The sequence below is a fragment of the Solea senegalensis genome, linkage group LG7 (assembly GCF_019176455.1).
Source record: "Solea senegalensis isolate Sse05_10M linkage group LG7, IFAPA_SoseM_1, whole genome shotgun sequence".
NCBI classification, from domain to species: domain Eukaryota; kingdom Metazoa; phylum Chordata; class Actinopteri; order Pleuronectiformes; family Soleidae; genus Solea; species Solea senegalensis.
Window position 1 is genome coordinate 13,198,504 of NC_058027.1, and position 14,875 is coordinate 13,213,378.

General features: G+C 40.3%; 1 protein-coding gene across 7 annotated transcripts in view; it reads left to right on the forward strand.

The window, feature by feature from the left end:
• The window catches only part of trpm7 (transient receptor potential cation channel, subfamily M, member 7), a 35,387-nt gene that overhangs the window by 13,609 nt on the left and 6,903 nt on the right, over positions 1–14,875 (forward strand). For 3 of the 7 annotated variants that reach the window (XM_044029918.1, XM_044029917.1, XM_044029916.1), the window contains exons 9-31: positions 598–721; positions 1,873–1,945; positions 3,038–3,138; positions 3,393–3,527; positions 3,614–3,667; positions 3,870–4,010; positions 4,165–4,299; positions 4,415–4,692; positions 4,789–5,017; positions 5,382–5,537; positions 5,774–5,917; positions 7,819–7,947; positions 8,148–8,399; positions 9,379–9,553; positions 10,076–10,208; positions 10,300–10,478; positions 11,173–11,305; positions 11,472–12,277; positions 13,208–13,302; positions 13,802–13,898; positions 14,014–14,090; positions 14,203–14,240; positions 14,497–14,525. In XM_044029918.1, the coding sequence (XP_043885853.1) occupies positions 598–721; positions 1,873–1,945; positions 3,038–3,138; positions 3,393–3,527; positions 3,614–3,667; positions 3,870–4,010; positions 4,165–4,299; positions 4,415–4,692; positions 4,789–5,017; positions 5,382–5,537; positions 5,774–5,917; positions 7,819–7,947; positions 8,148–8,399; positions 9,379–9,553; positions 10,076–10,208; positions 10,300–10,478; positions 11,173–11,305; positions 11,472–12,277; positions 13,208–13,302; positions 13,802–13,898; positions 14,014–14,090; positions 14,203–14,240; positions 14,497–14,525 (3,713 nt within the window). Of the gene's footprint in view, positions 1–597; positions 722–1,872; positions 1,946–3,037; positions 3,139–3,392; positions 3,528–3,613; positions 3,668–3,869; positions 4,011–4,164; positions 4,300–4,414; positions 4,693–4,788; positions 5,018–5,381; positions 5,538–5,773; positions 5,918–7,818; positions 7,948–8,147; positions 8,400–8,561; positions 9,554–10,075; positions 10,209–10,299; positions 10,479–11,172; positions 11,320–11,471; positions 12,773–13,207; positions 13,303–13,801; positions 13,899–14,013; positions 14,091–14,202; positions 14,241–14,496; positions 14,526–14,875 lie in introns of those variants that run through there. The other 4 variants (XM_044029923.1, XM_044029920.1, XM_044029921.1 and 1 more) reach the window with 4 other exon arrangements.

The window sequence follows — 14,875 nt, forward strand, 5'->3', positions numbered from 1 at the left end:
ACTGCCAGAAACAACTTTGGTAAACAGAGTTTCGGGCTACACTTTGAAAAGAGTCTAGGCTTTTAAATGGGCTATATAACCAAGCAGCTTACCTGAGGTTTCTTTGGAATACAAACTGTCCAGTAAATAGGTCATTATATGCCTCCAGAAAAACGTCTTCTCTAGTTGCTCGTTCATATGCTGAACACTTGTATTTCACCATCCAGAGGTATATTTCCTACAAAATTCCGACCAATCATAAAACTGTTTGTAGTGTTGAGAGCATGTCAAGTCTCGACTGCAGTGTGAAAACAAATCAAACTAAGGTAAAGTGTAATATTGTAACATATTACTCCCTGAATTAGAACGAACACGGGTATGATTATTTGCAACTATCTTAAATATTATTTACCCGTTTTCTAGCAACTGAAATAAATGAATCTTTTGAGCTCCATGTTTCTTTACCTAATATTTTGATTTCCACCTTACTTTCCATGTGCAAAACTAATTTAGGGCTGTAATAATCTCACTCTCAATCAACCAACCTAATGTAATCTGTAGTGAGACTCATTTTATTGCAACGTAACTGAAATTATGCCCTGCTATATTTTTTTGTAGTGGTCTTCCTGATGGAGTGGAGACTGACATCATCGCAACCATCAAGAAAACCTTCAACTTCAGCCACAGTGATGCCATCCACCTGTTTCAAACTCTGATGGAGTGCATGAAGAGCAAAGAACTGGTAAATCCTCATTCACGCTGTTTTAGGTTGCAGTCACCAGCCGTGTTTGTCAAGTTGAACCCATTCTTGGAGCGTTTGTTTTGCCACTTATGTTCAAAGTACATTACATTACATGTCCATCTTCCATGTTTGGAAGGTCTCAATCTCTTGAGGATCCTCTGCAGGTAAGCTTAGCACATCCCTAGAGCTGCTGTTCTTTGCCAGTGGGCGGGACACAAGTGCAACAGGACCCTCCTGTCCATGGCTTAGAAACAACTGTGAGGCTACTGCTTAGCAACTCTCCATAGTTGCAATGCTTCCTGGGCTAAATGTGCTAGTTTAACTGCAGAGAAGGAAGAGGGGACCTCTTAGACTCAAATGATGGAGGCCATTCATCTGCATAAGTTCTATGACTGGCTGGGGCAGATGAACATTAAACTGAAAATGTGGTTCTCGCAAGTGAATGGACGGACTATCCACCGAACCAAATAGAGGAAGTGAGGATACCTCGCCTGCTCATACTGGGCAGCTTCCTGTGAAAAATCAATTAGGTTTGAACACCAAAGTAAAAACAGAAACCTCAGGACTGCATGTATTTGGTGTTTGGCTCCATTGTTTGTTTGGCGAACAAGCCGGCTGAAGCGAATGGATTTCCTTTTTCAGTCCTGGCCAATCAATGAGTCAGGTTTTCTTCTTCCTCATGCTTTTTTTCTTCCTGGTTGGTGCTTGTTTTTGGGCAATACCACCCCCCAAACGAGAAGCTGTTTTAACAACGTGACGTCCAGGTGGTTTGGCCCACTTACAAAAGTGCAGTGTGAAAGTGAACCAAACAGAATGAAGGTGTGAAATTCTTCCCTCGGACTATCCTGGTGTGAATGCACACTTAATCTCTGTCGTTTTTCAATTATTTTAATTGTGCTTCAATGCCAGTGAATGCAACATCATCAACTTGCAATTTATGTCATTTCAAAAATAAACTTCCTGAAAGTTAGACGTAGATGCTTCAGGATAAATGGGCAAAAAAGGCAGCCAAACTAATCAATTGGTCTGCCTGCCACTAATTACATTTCTGTCACATCTCTCTCATCAGTTGATGGTTCACTGTTAGTTTTCTTTAATAAATAAATCACAAATTGTCAACAATTTGTGTTATCTTTTTTCTTGGCAAACAGATCACCGTGTTTCACATCAGCTCCGAGGAGCACCAGGACATTGATGTAGCCATTCTGAGGGCTTTACTCCAAGGTTAGTGAATGATTTTTCCCTTCCCCTTCTTGCTCTTGTGTACAGTTGATTCAGGCTTTTCACAAGCTGAGATTGTTGATCTGGGGATAAATGTTTCAAGGCTGTAGTGTTTTCATTCTGATATAGATATGCTTTGAAAACAGAGTTACCCTTCTGTGCTCCCCTTTCTTTCTTTTCCTGGGGAGCTCATGTTGCTCATCTTCACAGGGCCTCCTTATTCCAAGATTGTCAGTTACTGAGCTGGATGCCTCTCGGTCTTATTCCCTCTTATTTTAGTTAGTCACTGACCTGGGCAATTTTAATGCTTCCACTTTGCTGTATGGGGTCTGTTTTAGCTTGAATGCATTTTGAAAAGAAAAGTGTATTAAACTGACATTTCAAGTATGGAACACATTTTTCACCTGAAACTTGGTGTGACAAATTGTCCGTAGAGCTGGTTTGTCATCCACATTCCAATCAATTTAAACAAAGCCTGGGAATTTGTGAGTGACAGCAGCTGATAAATAATCTGGAGAAACGGGTTTAGACGTTCAAAAGACAAACTGCTGGACTATGACTGAAATGCTCACCCATTCAAATGGTTGTTGGCCAAGAGCACATTCATCTTAGTGAAACAGTAACTCAACATTAAAAGGACCCTGGGGTACAAAGGCTCTCAGACCTTTGAAATAAGGTGTGGACTGCTTAGAGACTTTTCCATTTTCTCCAATGGTAGAATTAATTGAGTATATGGGATATTAAATGGGAGGTTTGGAGGATCATTGAAAATGATATCATAAAAGCATCTTTTTCAATTGTGGATTTTTAAACGGACCAAAAAAACATTTATTAAAATTACTCCTTCAAACTGAAATACTCATTTGGCATCCATACAATTGATGATGATTTTTGAGAAAGATAATAAGGATAATAAAGCTGTATTTTGCAGAGATTTACTTTGGGATGCTTTGTAGACTAATATTGTTGTTCTTGTAACTCCCTCACATTCTGCTAGCTGACTAACAAGATGTATGGCTTAATAAATTTTGGTAAGGCTTTTATTATACTCAAATTAAGATTTGTTTTTTGTGTGTTTACATCTGTGTATTTTAGGCACAGACGCATCTGCCTTTGATCAGCTAGTGCTCTGTCTGGCCTGGGACCGTGTAGACATCGCCAAGAATCATGTGTTTGTGTACGGACAGCAGCTCCTGGTACGTCTGCGTGTTTGTGTGTATACACCGTGATGGCGCGCATGTGTTGGCATGAATGTGTCATCTGGACTCTGTCAGACTGCTGTGAAGTGCTTGTCTTGACTCTAATATGAACCCAATGGCTGTTGCCTTCATGAGCTGCCGTCATTGCTTGTGTTCATTTTTAAACTTTGTTTTAGGTCTTCACCCTTATTGTTTGATTAATAAGTTACAATAAAAATATGCTTTATAGAGTCATGTTTATTTCTGAATAGGTGAGCTCACTGGAGCAAGCCATGCTGGATGCGCTCATCATGGACAGGGTGGATTTTGTCAAGTTGCTCATTGAGAACGGTGTAAGCATGCACCGTTTCTTGACAATCAATCGACTGGAGGAACTTTACAACACGGTAATATTATAAAACATTGGACCATTAAAATATGAATATACATTACATCACATGCCATAAAGTGTTTTTTGTTTCTCTCTTTTCAGAAACAACCCCCCTACAACCCAACCCTTCTCCACCTGGTTAGAGATGTTAAACAGGTATTCGGCTCTATTCTTGTATAGTTTTTGTATTTATATTACTGTGTGTGTGTGTGTGTGTATGTGTGTATGTATGTATGTATGTATGTATGTATGTATGTATGTATGTAGGTATATCTATATATGTCTATATACATATAGGACTTTTATATATGTCTTTTATATTTCATCCTTTTTTTTCTCTCTCTGTTCCCCGTTACAGAGTCATCTTCCTCCAAATTACAAAATCACTTTAATTGATGTGGGCCTGGTTATTGAGTTCCTGATGGGCGGGACTTACAGGTGCAACTACACAAGGAAACGCTTCCGGATCATTTACAACAATCTCCATGGAAACAGTAGAGTGAGTTTTAAGTGCTTCAGAATCTTGATAATGATATTTTATATTGCTGTGTTATTAACTTCATTCAATGGGGTGATTTATACAGTGTACTAAAATAAAAGCAGCTGTCAGTCAATAAATCTGATGATATGTTCATGTTCATGTCCTAAAACAGAGATCAGGACGCCACCCAGCAGGTCCTGGTTCTCATTTGCGGAAAAATCATGAGTCTTTCAGCATGCAGGCTGACAAGAAGGAGAAGACGAGGCACAACCACTTCATCAAAACTGCACAGCCATACAAACCTAAAGTAAAGCCCTGCCTATCTGCTTGTCTGTACCAGCTGTCTTACTGGTTGCTATTAAAAGAGGAAAATAATATCTGTTTATATCTATCCTTTCACTGTTTCTTTCTTCTCCTCACAGCTTGAGTCTTCCATAGAGCAGAACAAAAAGAGGAGCAAAGAAGAGATAGTGGACATAGATGACCCAGAGACACGGCGGTTTCCTTACCCTTTCAATGAACTCTTGGTATGGGCTGTGCTGTTGAAGAGGCAGAAAATGTCGCTGTTCTTCTGGCAGCATGGTGAGGAGAGCATGGCAAAGGCCCTGGTGGCCTGCAAACTCTGTCGATCTATGGGCTACGAGGCCAAGAAGAGCGATGTAGTGGACGACACATCAGAGGAGCTCAAGGAGTATTCAAAGTAAGTATCTTTGATACATGTTAGATGGCTATAAAACTTTATTTTCTTTCAGAAAATGAATGTAGAAGCATTGTTGCATGTGCTGTCATTATTCAGTGAGTTTGGAACGTTGGCTGTGGACCTGCTGGAGCAATCATTCAGACAGGATGAGACCATGGCCATGAAGTTGTTGACCTATGAGCTGAAGAACTGGAGCAATTCCACATGTTTGAAGTTGGCTGTCTCCTCCCACTTGCGGCCATTTGTGGCTCATACGTGTACTCAGATGCTGCTTTCAGACATGTGGATGGGACGGCTGAACATGCGCAAGAACTCCTGGTACAAGGTTCATGTTCCATTCAGATTTTATTTTTGATCTTTTTTGATTGGTCACCTGCTTAGAGTCTGGTGTCTGATCTCGCTCTACAAACTTGATCAAAACAAACCTATAATTACACACATTGCCTGGTGATGTCAATGCTTAACAGAAAATGGAATGCAAACAAGCAATTTTAGTCCAAAGAATTTTATAAAAGCCAAAAGAAAGTGGCTAAATTAGGACAGTGTGCTTTTATTGTGGTAGTTGTAATTTTAGTTTTCATATTTACATTTGGGTTTGTGCCATTAAAGTTGCATTTTTAGCAATTCAGAGGATGATCTTGACAAATATAGCAGCATCCACCCACATACGTCTGTGTGTTTGGCTGTAGGTGATTCTGAGTATCTTGGTGCCTCCTGCCGTCCTACTGTTGGAGTACAAATCCAAGGCTGAAATGGCTCACATCCCGCAGAGTCAGGATGACCACCAAATGACCATGGAAGACAGCGAACACAACTTTCAGAACATACCTGAAGATATACAAATGGTCAGATTTTCTCTTTCTACTGTTTTCGCTTTCTTTATCTCCCCTTTTGAAATCTCAACAATATGCTGTCACCCTATCTGTGGCCTAATAAGTCTTTAAAATGTGTAAATGCATCAAATAAGCGTCTTTGTTTATATATGGCTGTAAATGTGCTGCATATCCTTTGTGAAAATAAAAAATAAATCCATATTGAAATCTGCTATTGTCTAATATGAGCCTTTTGATCCTTTCTGCAGGATGTGTTTAAGGAGTCCAGATCCCATGACAACGAGGAGGTAAAAAATGAAATAGAGACGCACGTTCGCTCCAGGAAGTTGCCTTTAACCAGGAAGATCTATGCCTTCTACCATGCTCCTATTGTCAAGTTCTGGTCCAGCACGGTATGAATATTACAGAAGTGAAAACTCATCTATACACTCGACTACCTATCTATTCTTGTGTTGAATCTGCAGAAATACCTAAAAAGGGAAGATGTTGTTACTCGAGTACAGAAAGCAGAGACATGTCCTTAAACATTTATTTGAAGGTGAAAGATGTCTGCCTTGGAGCTTACTGTTTCACACAGGCATGGCCCACAAAACTGGATCTTCTGAAACCATTGCAAGTGGTCAATCTAGCCCTTTTATATTAATTACCTTGTAAATTTCCATGAAATGTTTTGATATGAACCTAATCTCGCTGAATATGACCCTATCCAGACTGTGGCTCTCAATGAGTACCAATAGCTGGAGAGAGATCAAGGTGTGACTTAATCAGATGGCTGTATACAATATACAAACATCCGAAACACACTCTCTTAGTATATTAGCGGTGTATGTATGCATGTCATTATGATGCCACAGTTGATTGTAAGATAACGTTGTTCTGGTTTGTGGGTGAAACCAGGATTTTCCCAACTGAATTGAGTGGCTTGGCCTATGTTTATTTATATATACAGGCCTGAGGCTGGTTCTCAGGGGCCTGGGAGCCATCACTGAGGGTTCGTATTTGCTGTTCTGGTCAGGGCTGTTTTTTCTGGCCATTCTAAACCAAGAGGTGCTGATAACATCACTGAAACTGCAAGTCTGTGTAATATTGCCTGTGTCTGAGCTTATCTACATCTGCTGTACCTGCTTCTCTCTCAATTTCAACGTGTTGGCCATCAGACAGAAGAGTTAATGGCTGATTTTCCAACAAATTCACCTGTTGCATTTCAAGGTTCAGCAATTTTTTAAAGGTTGACTTATCCAACCTAACCTGCCTATATGCTCAATAAGCTTTCCCACAGTCAAGGAGCTTTTTGTTCCCTTGGTTTACATGTTACATGTACTTTTTTCCTTACAGGAAATTATATATTATTATTATTATTGTTGTTATTATTATTGTTGTTATTATTATTATTATTATTATTATTATTATAAAAAAATAAAAGTTTTCATTTGAACCAAGCTGCTTTATAGATCTGTAAGCAGTTATAGTTAGAACTTCCAATTCCTAGTGGAACTAATGTTGAAGTTAAGGATTCACCCACGAGTGCAGTTTGGAAAGCCAAAACCTGATTTGACTTGCCATTCCATTTCAATTGTGTGGTGTTGTCTTATGTAGCTATTTACATAATATGCATCAGCTATGTAAATAGCATAACATCATACCAGTGTGATGTTGTAGCTCGCCAATAAATTCCATGAAGAAGAAAAAGACAATACGTTAGTTAAAGGGCAACAATAGAGAACATCCAGGCTTCCTTGTTCTGTCTTTTTGGCATTAGGCTTTGTTTGAGAGAAGGCTGCAGGGTGCATGGAAAAAATAATTCCCCGCCATTGCATACAAGTGATTATTCTCTTATCAACAAGCTGCAATGTGTCTAGGTTCACCCTGTATGAGCCAAACCACTGTGCTTGGTATACAAACGGAATGTGCCAATAACCATTAAGATCACCTTTTTTGGTATCCTTTTACACGTTTTACAATGTGCATAGAAGTGTATTGTACCATACGGGACCTCTTTTTATAAATGGAGCTTTAGAGCTACGTTACTTGGGGAAATGATTGAAGTCAGTAGAACAAGACTGACTGTGGCATTCATTACTAGTGTTGTACAAGCAAAAGAGGCCCAAATGTATGTGGTGGTGATTCTGTATAGTTTCATCACTTTGAGCAATTCATTTTACTTTACATACAGCCAATTTATGTTTTTTAATTTCTATAAAAGAGTGATATGTGGTTACATGTGTAACATATGCCCACCTGCTACCCTTTTGAGCTCTGTTTTTATTCTTGGTTATGTGTTTCCCACTCTCAGCTCTTCTACCTTGCCTTCTTGATGTTGTATTCTTATGTGGTTCTCGTGAAAATGCCCAACTGGCCTTCTCCTCAAGAGTGGGTGGTCATCCTCTACATCTTCACCTCTGCCATTGAGAAAATCCGAGAGGTATGTTATCCAGAGATTTTGTATTTAATAGGAATCATAATTGCTAGACTCTTTGATTTTACAAAGTGGTGAGGATAATCCATTCACCACTCCTCACCACAGAGGCAGTGGGCATCAGCAGTAACATTTAATACCAGTTTTCTTTTTTGTCCTGTCCTATAAGCTAACCTCTGTTTGACCTCCTTCTCTTTTTTTTCCAGATGTTCATGTCTGAAGCAGGCAAAATTAGCCAGAAGATAAAAGTCTGGTTCAGTGACTATTTTAATGTGTCTGACTTTGTGGCCATCATGATGTTCTTTATCGGCTTTGGTCTGAGATTGGCTGGAGGCGAAGCCTTTGTGCCTGGTAGAACAGTTTACTGTCTCAATATCGTCTTCTGGTATGTGCGCCTCCTGGATATCCTAGCTGTCAACCAGCAAGCTGGGCCATATGTCATGATGATCGCCAAGATGGTGAGTGCTTTATTATTTGAATTACCATAATATTTATATAACCTCACTATAGATAATAGTGAGGTTAATGTTGTCTGTATTTGAATAAGACAAAAACAGCTTTCAAGAAATATTTAGGATCATGTTTTTAAGTGTTATTGCAAATCTCTTATGCTACTTCAGGGTGTGACACTATGGTTGTTTCCCTCCATTTGTGATAAAGCTTGTAGTCCAAACATACTGTGAGTTTTTGCGACACTTCTTGCATTTATAAAGTTGTTCATGTTTTTGTTTTTGTTTTAATTTAAACATTCATAACACTTGTGCATCATAAGTCATCTGCATCGCTGTAACCAGGTATTGTGACATACTATATATTGTCTCATGAAGCTCCATCACTTGACATTTTGTGAGAGAAAACGCAGTTTAGACTAACGTAACTACCACTAAGGTTAATAAATAACTCTAACAACTAAAACAGAAATGTTAAAGGATGCAGTGATTTTATAGGTGGCCATATTTGGGAATATCTTCTGGCTTGACCTTAACCCTGTTATGTTTTTGTGGCTCTTTATGCTATGCTAAGCTAAGCTAACATACAAACAAAATCTATATTTCCAAAAATATTGCAACCCCAAAGCTCCTCCTCGAAGTGAAACTAGATTAAATTCGAACCTACCACAGATCCCTCATAGCTGTTGTGAAGTAACCATCAGCACAGGATTTCAATATAGGGAATAAAACTTCACTTTGAAACAGTGAACACCAGATCAAATGGAGGAAATGTTTAATTAATTGTTGAATTATTCAACAAGTTGTTGTTGTTTTTCTTATAATGATTTGTTGTTTAAAATTCTTTTAAGCAAGCTACATTTCATAGGATCTCCAGAATAGACAGAATAGCACTAATAGCGCTCTGGTTTATACTTTATAACCCACTCATAAGTAATCACAACACCATCTGTCCTGTTTCATTCAGTCTGTGTGACATGTGTTGCAGGTGGCCAATATGTTTTATATTGTGGTAATAATGGCTATAGTCCTGCTGAGCTATGGTGTACCCAGGAAAGCTATTCTGTACCCAGAGGAGGAGCCCAGTTGGACACTGGCCAAGGATGTGGTCTTCCAACCGTATTGGATGATGTATGGGGAAGTGTATGCCTATGAAATTGATGGTAAGGACGATGTGGATGGTAGGGCAGATTATGAGGGTAAGAACAGTTTTATTCAAAGCCTCTTACCACGGCATGATAGCTGATTGCCACTCAAAACAAGCACTTAAAATCAAACCCACGATGGCCTAATCATTGTTCCCCCCTCACAGCCCATTTCATTCAACATGGTTCACAGACAGAGGCAGCTAACACAGGTGTCTTTGGATGCAGGGCTTTCTGCTTCACTACAGCTCACACCACAGTCTCGACTCGGCTGTAACGGGTCTATAAAAGGCAAAATTCAAGCTTGGGTGGAACAAATCACTTGGCTGTTCTCCTTAACCTGAGTTGGCATCCTGACGTATCACACCATTGAATTTTTTCACCTGGTCTATTACTGTGTGTATTAGTAGGTTTCATCAGGGTAGTACAAGCTTCTGTAAAGAGAAAAATAAAACAAATGCCAGATTTAGATTTATTTGGTTTAGTTTTTTTGTCCTTTATTTAAGTAGGTGCCAATAAGCTTGCATCCTCTCTTCACAGTGTGTGCCAATAACAGTGATGTCAGTGTGAAGCCACTGTGTCAGGCAGGAGTATGGCTGACTCCTCTCCTACAAGCAGTCTACCTCTTTGTACAGTATATACTAATGGTCAACCTCCTCATCGCCTTCTTCAAGTAAGTGCACACTTCAGTGTTGATAATCCAGGTGTCCTCACGGAAAAATGTGGGTATTCATTGTGTGCCATTACTATACTCTGTCCTCCAGCAATGTGTATATTCAAGTGAAGTCCATTTCTAACCTGGTGTGGAAGTACCAACGCTACCACTTCATAATGGCCTACCATGAGAAGCCTGTCCTCCCACCACCCTTCATCCTCCTGTGCCATATCTACTCTCTCTTCTGCATGTGTGGAAAGAGAAAGAAGGAGCATACCTACGGACCAAGTACGTCTACCGTACTTTCGCTCTCTGCGACATGTCAGGCCGTAGCCACAGTGAAGCTTGTGCAACAGCAACTGCTAAATATGCCTCTGTATTTGTCTAAATGTCAGAATGTTTTAGAAAGAAGCAGTTCTTCTCCCTATGCTACACATATTTGATAATAAAAGCCTTGTTATTTCAGTTACTTCAGAATTGCTAGAGACAGTGTTGCTTTTCTAACATATTTAAACAGATGCAGACAATTAAACGGTGGTCAAACATTATTTTTACTATCTGTTTTTCTGTGTGCTGCTTGTATTAAAAGTGGATGACAACTCTTGTTATAAAAAGAGCAGCATGGCTCACTTGGTGGCTACTTTAATTTGTTATAGTGTGCTGAAATGAGAAGTAATATATTTATTCTGCAATGAATCCAGTGTAGCCCCAGCCTCAGAAACAGAATATTTTTTGTGTGTCTGTGTGCCAAGTAGTTATTATCATACAATTAATTGATTTTTGGTATTATGGTAACAAACACATTAACCAGAACGTATGATTAATGAAGGTTCATATTCAATAAAGATTCAAATGAAAGCAGATTCAATTAAGAAAAGCAAATGGAAGTTTGTGCATGATGTACTGTATGTACTAGTTGACAAAGATACCTCTAAAAGTGTACTCTATAGTATAATCTTTTAATCTCCTATATATTCTTTAGAGCTGTTTCTAACTGAGGAAGACCAGAAGAAGCTTCACGATTTTGAGGAACAGTGTGTGGAGACGTACTTTCATGAAAAAGATGATCAATTTCACACTGGGAGTGAGGAGCGCATACGTCTTACCTCAGAAAGGTGAGACTATAAAAGTAAATAAATAAAGAGAAAATTAATAATTCCTTTATGTTTTCACCTTTAACAGTTAAATGTTAACATTTTCAAGTTAGTTTTTTCAACATGACTTTGCAGGTAGCAAGAGATGAGCTATAGTTAACTGAAGCTTCTTTTTTGTCATTTCCAGAGTTGAGACCATGTGTTTGCAACTGAAGGAGGTCGGGAACAAGGTCACCTTTATTAAACGCTCTTTGCACACACTGGACTCTCAAATCGGCCACCTGCAGGACCTCTCAGCTTTGACTGTGGACACTCTGAAGACCCTCACTGCTCAGAGGGCATCCGAGGCCTGCAAGGTCCACAATCAGATCACCCGAGAGCTCAGCTTGTCAAAGAATGTTGTTCCCAGCATTGCCGCTGTGGCAACAGACACTGGCCCCCACTCTAAATCGTCTGTGATAGGCAAACGCAGTGTTGGGCCTTTGTTTGAGTCCTCTTTCCCCCAGACAGGAGGTGACATAGCAGATTCTCTTTTTGGCATAGGTGTGGGGGGAGGAACTGGGGCAGACTGTGTCCGGAGAGTCCGTCCCAGCCCTGGAGCAGGACTGGGGCAGGACCCCATCATGAACCCATCATTGAGTCCAGAGAGAAAAGACTTGTTTTGGCTCCGTCATCTTGCTGTAGAGGCTGGGTCCTCAGGCAGTGCTGGCTCCAGTGCCTTTGTCCAAAGTGCTGTGGCCACTTCCCCTCCAGAGCTGCGTCTCCGAGGCCACTCTCTCACCCACAGTAAGCTGACCCGTCCACAAGAGCCGGGCTTTTCCGACTCCCCTTCCAGCTTACCCAACGTACCCTCCTCCTCCGATGTTCACTTCCACATCAGCAGCACCCCTTCCCAGCCCAGTGGCTCCAGCCACCCAGAGCTTGCGCTAGCTGGGCTTTACCAGCAGCACCTCCAGCCAGACAGCACCACTGTAGAGTTTGGTGCATTTGTGGGTAAGTTTAAGAGTGAGAGTGAATCTGGTGTAGATGACAAGATGAAAGAGGAGGATGAAAGCTGTGTGTGTGTGTATCCTACTGTTGTCATTGTCTCGGGCTCTGCTCAGCTTCCCTGCCTGCCTGCTTGCACTGTGAATCCTGAGAACACAGAGGGATTAGGAAGTGTGGAGAGAGACCCTAAGGTCAGTTTTGGGTATGTGAATGAGGCGTTTTGTGATGACGAAGGGAGTTCAAGCTCTCCAAATAAACAGACATCAAACACAAAACTCCCACTGGCTCCTGAAGCCGAAACACCACTGGGTCACTCAAACGGAAAAAACTCAAAGCCAAGGTTTGCCCGGGCCCCTGCCGTGGTAACCAGGAGACCCTGCAAAAGAAGGAGCAGGAAGCAGAACGGTTCAGGACCACCAGAGTCCTGCTGTAAGGGACAGAGTGAGTCAGAGGTCCCATTTGACAAGAGGAACACAGCAAGAGAGCCAGACACAATAAGAGGTTTGAGTTTCAGTCTGAAGTTGAGGGCTTCATCTGCAGGGTGCTCGGGTCTATCCATCTCCCAGATCAGGATCCCACTAGATCTTTTTCCTTTCTCTGCTCAAACTAAATCCTTTTTTTTAACTTTCTGTGTGTGGTTCTGAGGTTTTCAAAACCAAAAGACCTAATGATAATTGAGCTCAAATCAGTTTTCATTCCAGTGATTGATTAAGTGGTGTTTGGTGGGTGGAGGTGTATGAAGGCGTTTCTCATAAAAATCAACCTTCTGACCTGTGATTATGTCATTGTGGTGTTGGTCTTGTCACCTGATAACGATGTAAATGCTACATAACAATTCACAATAGAAAAAGAGAATTTGTTACATAATTTAGAAGATCTGAACAATTGTTTTGATGGAATAGTGTAACTAATATAAAAATATTTCTTTGTTTCCAGGACACAAAGACAGTGTGAACCTCCAGCACTCTACACCCAAAGAGACCACCTCTTCCAGCACACGGCAAAGCCCAGCTACACAGACCAGATTACAGGTGATTATTTGCCTGTGATCTACCTTTGTAATCAACTTTGTCATAAGGTGGTTTTATGCAGTTTCAGTACGAAACACGCGAGCGGAAACGCATAAATGTTCAGAAATTGTTGAAATACCACACATGACTGAAACAACACCTTTCAGCCGCTGAAATCCGCGCATTCTTTTTTTTGGGAGTTGACTTTAGAATGTCATAGCTCATGCAGCATTTGATGTGCTGCTCTGATGAATCATTTACAGTTACTCCATACTTGGATGGGTGGATTTGAGTCACATTACTCGGTAAATAACATTATTGCAGGTGCACTTTATTTCAGGTCATTGGAACTCCAGTAAAAAAAACTACAGGAAACCTTGAATCATGAAATTGTGCTAATCATTGTTCCATCCTTCACAGCCTCAGTGTTTTTGTTAGTTTGCTGCATTTTAGTGTACCCAAGTAATCAGTTTTTCAGAGTTATGGTCACCCTCTCAAGCCTCTCTTTTTATGACCACAGGCTCAGCTTGAAGGTCACGGTCAGATCAGAGCTGTCAACTCCTACGCTGGTTTCACAGAATTTGACAGAAAACCAGCTTTTCTTCATCCTGACTGCAGTAAGCCCACAATTATCCCTTGTCTCAAATGAACTGTAGACCTTTTCATCTCATAAATGCTGTTTCAACAATAACACATGATGATTGTCGGTCATTCATTCATTCATTTGTTTAGCTCTAACAAAGAGGGACAGAAGCAGAGTGTCAGCTGAAGACATCCTCATCCATGAGGATCCCAGGGCTGCAATACTGGTAAGGATTGTGTCTGTGTATACTTCCATGAGTACAAAGGTCTTGTTTGTAGATCTCTAACTAACTTGATTCATATCAGTCATTGTTTAACATTTAATCATTTCTTCACCAGGAAAAAGTTCAGTTCAAATCAGCCCAAGCCAGCAGCCTGTAAGTGCAGACACACAAACACACACATATGTGGTACAGACCACAAAACCAATACTACTTATTTATTGTATATGAAAATGCATACAGACAAAAGTCTGACCAGTTTGTGTTCAAATTGAGATCTGACGCTCGCTGGTTTAACTGCAATCCAGCGGTTAAATCTCCTGTGAATCTCTGTGATATGTATGTGTGTAATATTTTGGTTTTCTTGTTTAACTCATTACTCTCTGCTTTGCTTGTTTTGTCCTTTTATTAGACAAGCAACTGACCAAGATACTCTAAATGGTAAGATGAGTGGATTTATTTGTTCTTTCTCTCACTGTATGACTCTGAGTCAGGATCATTTTGGTCTGCATCAGTGGGTCCAGCAACGTTTATATTATTCGACCTTTGTTTCTGTTTGGTCGTGATTTATCTCAAGTTACATCAGTGTGTAATATCAGACTGTCTTAAGTAATCAGAAAAGATCAATGTTGTGACATTGCATTATATTTGTGGTTCTCCTTTTCTGTCTCAGCCAAAGTTCTGGGGGGAGGGATAATCCAGGGATCCTGTCATGTGTTTTTCTTGGTATAATTTGACAATCAATAGTTGAATGAGAAAGGAAACTTGAATCTGCTATTTTAATACTACTT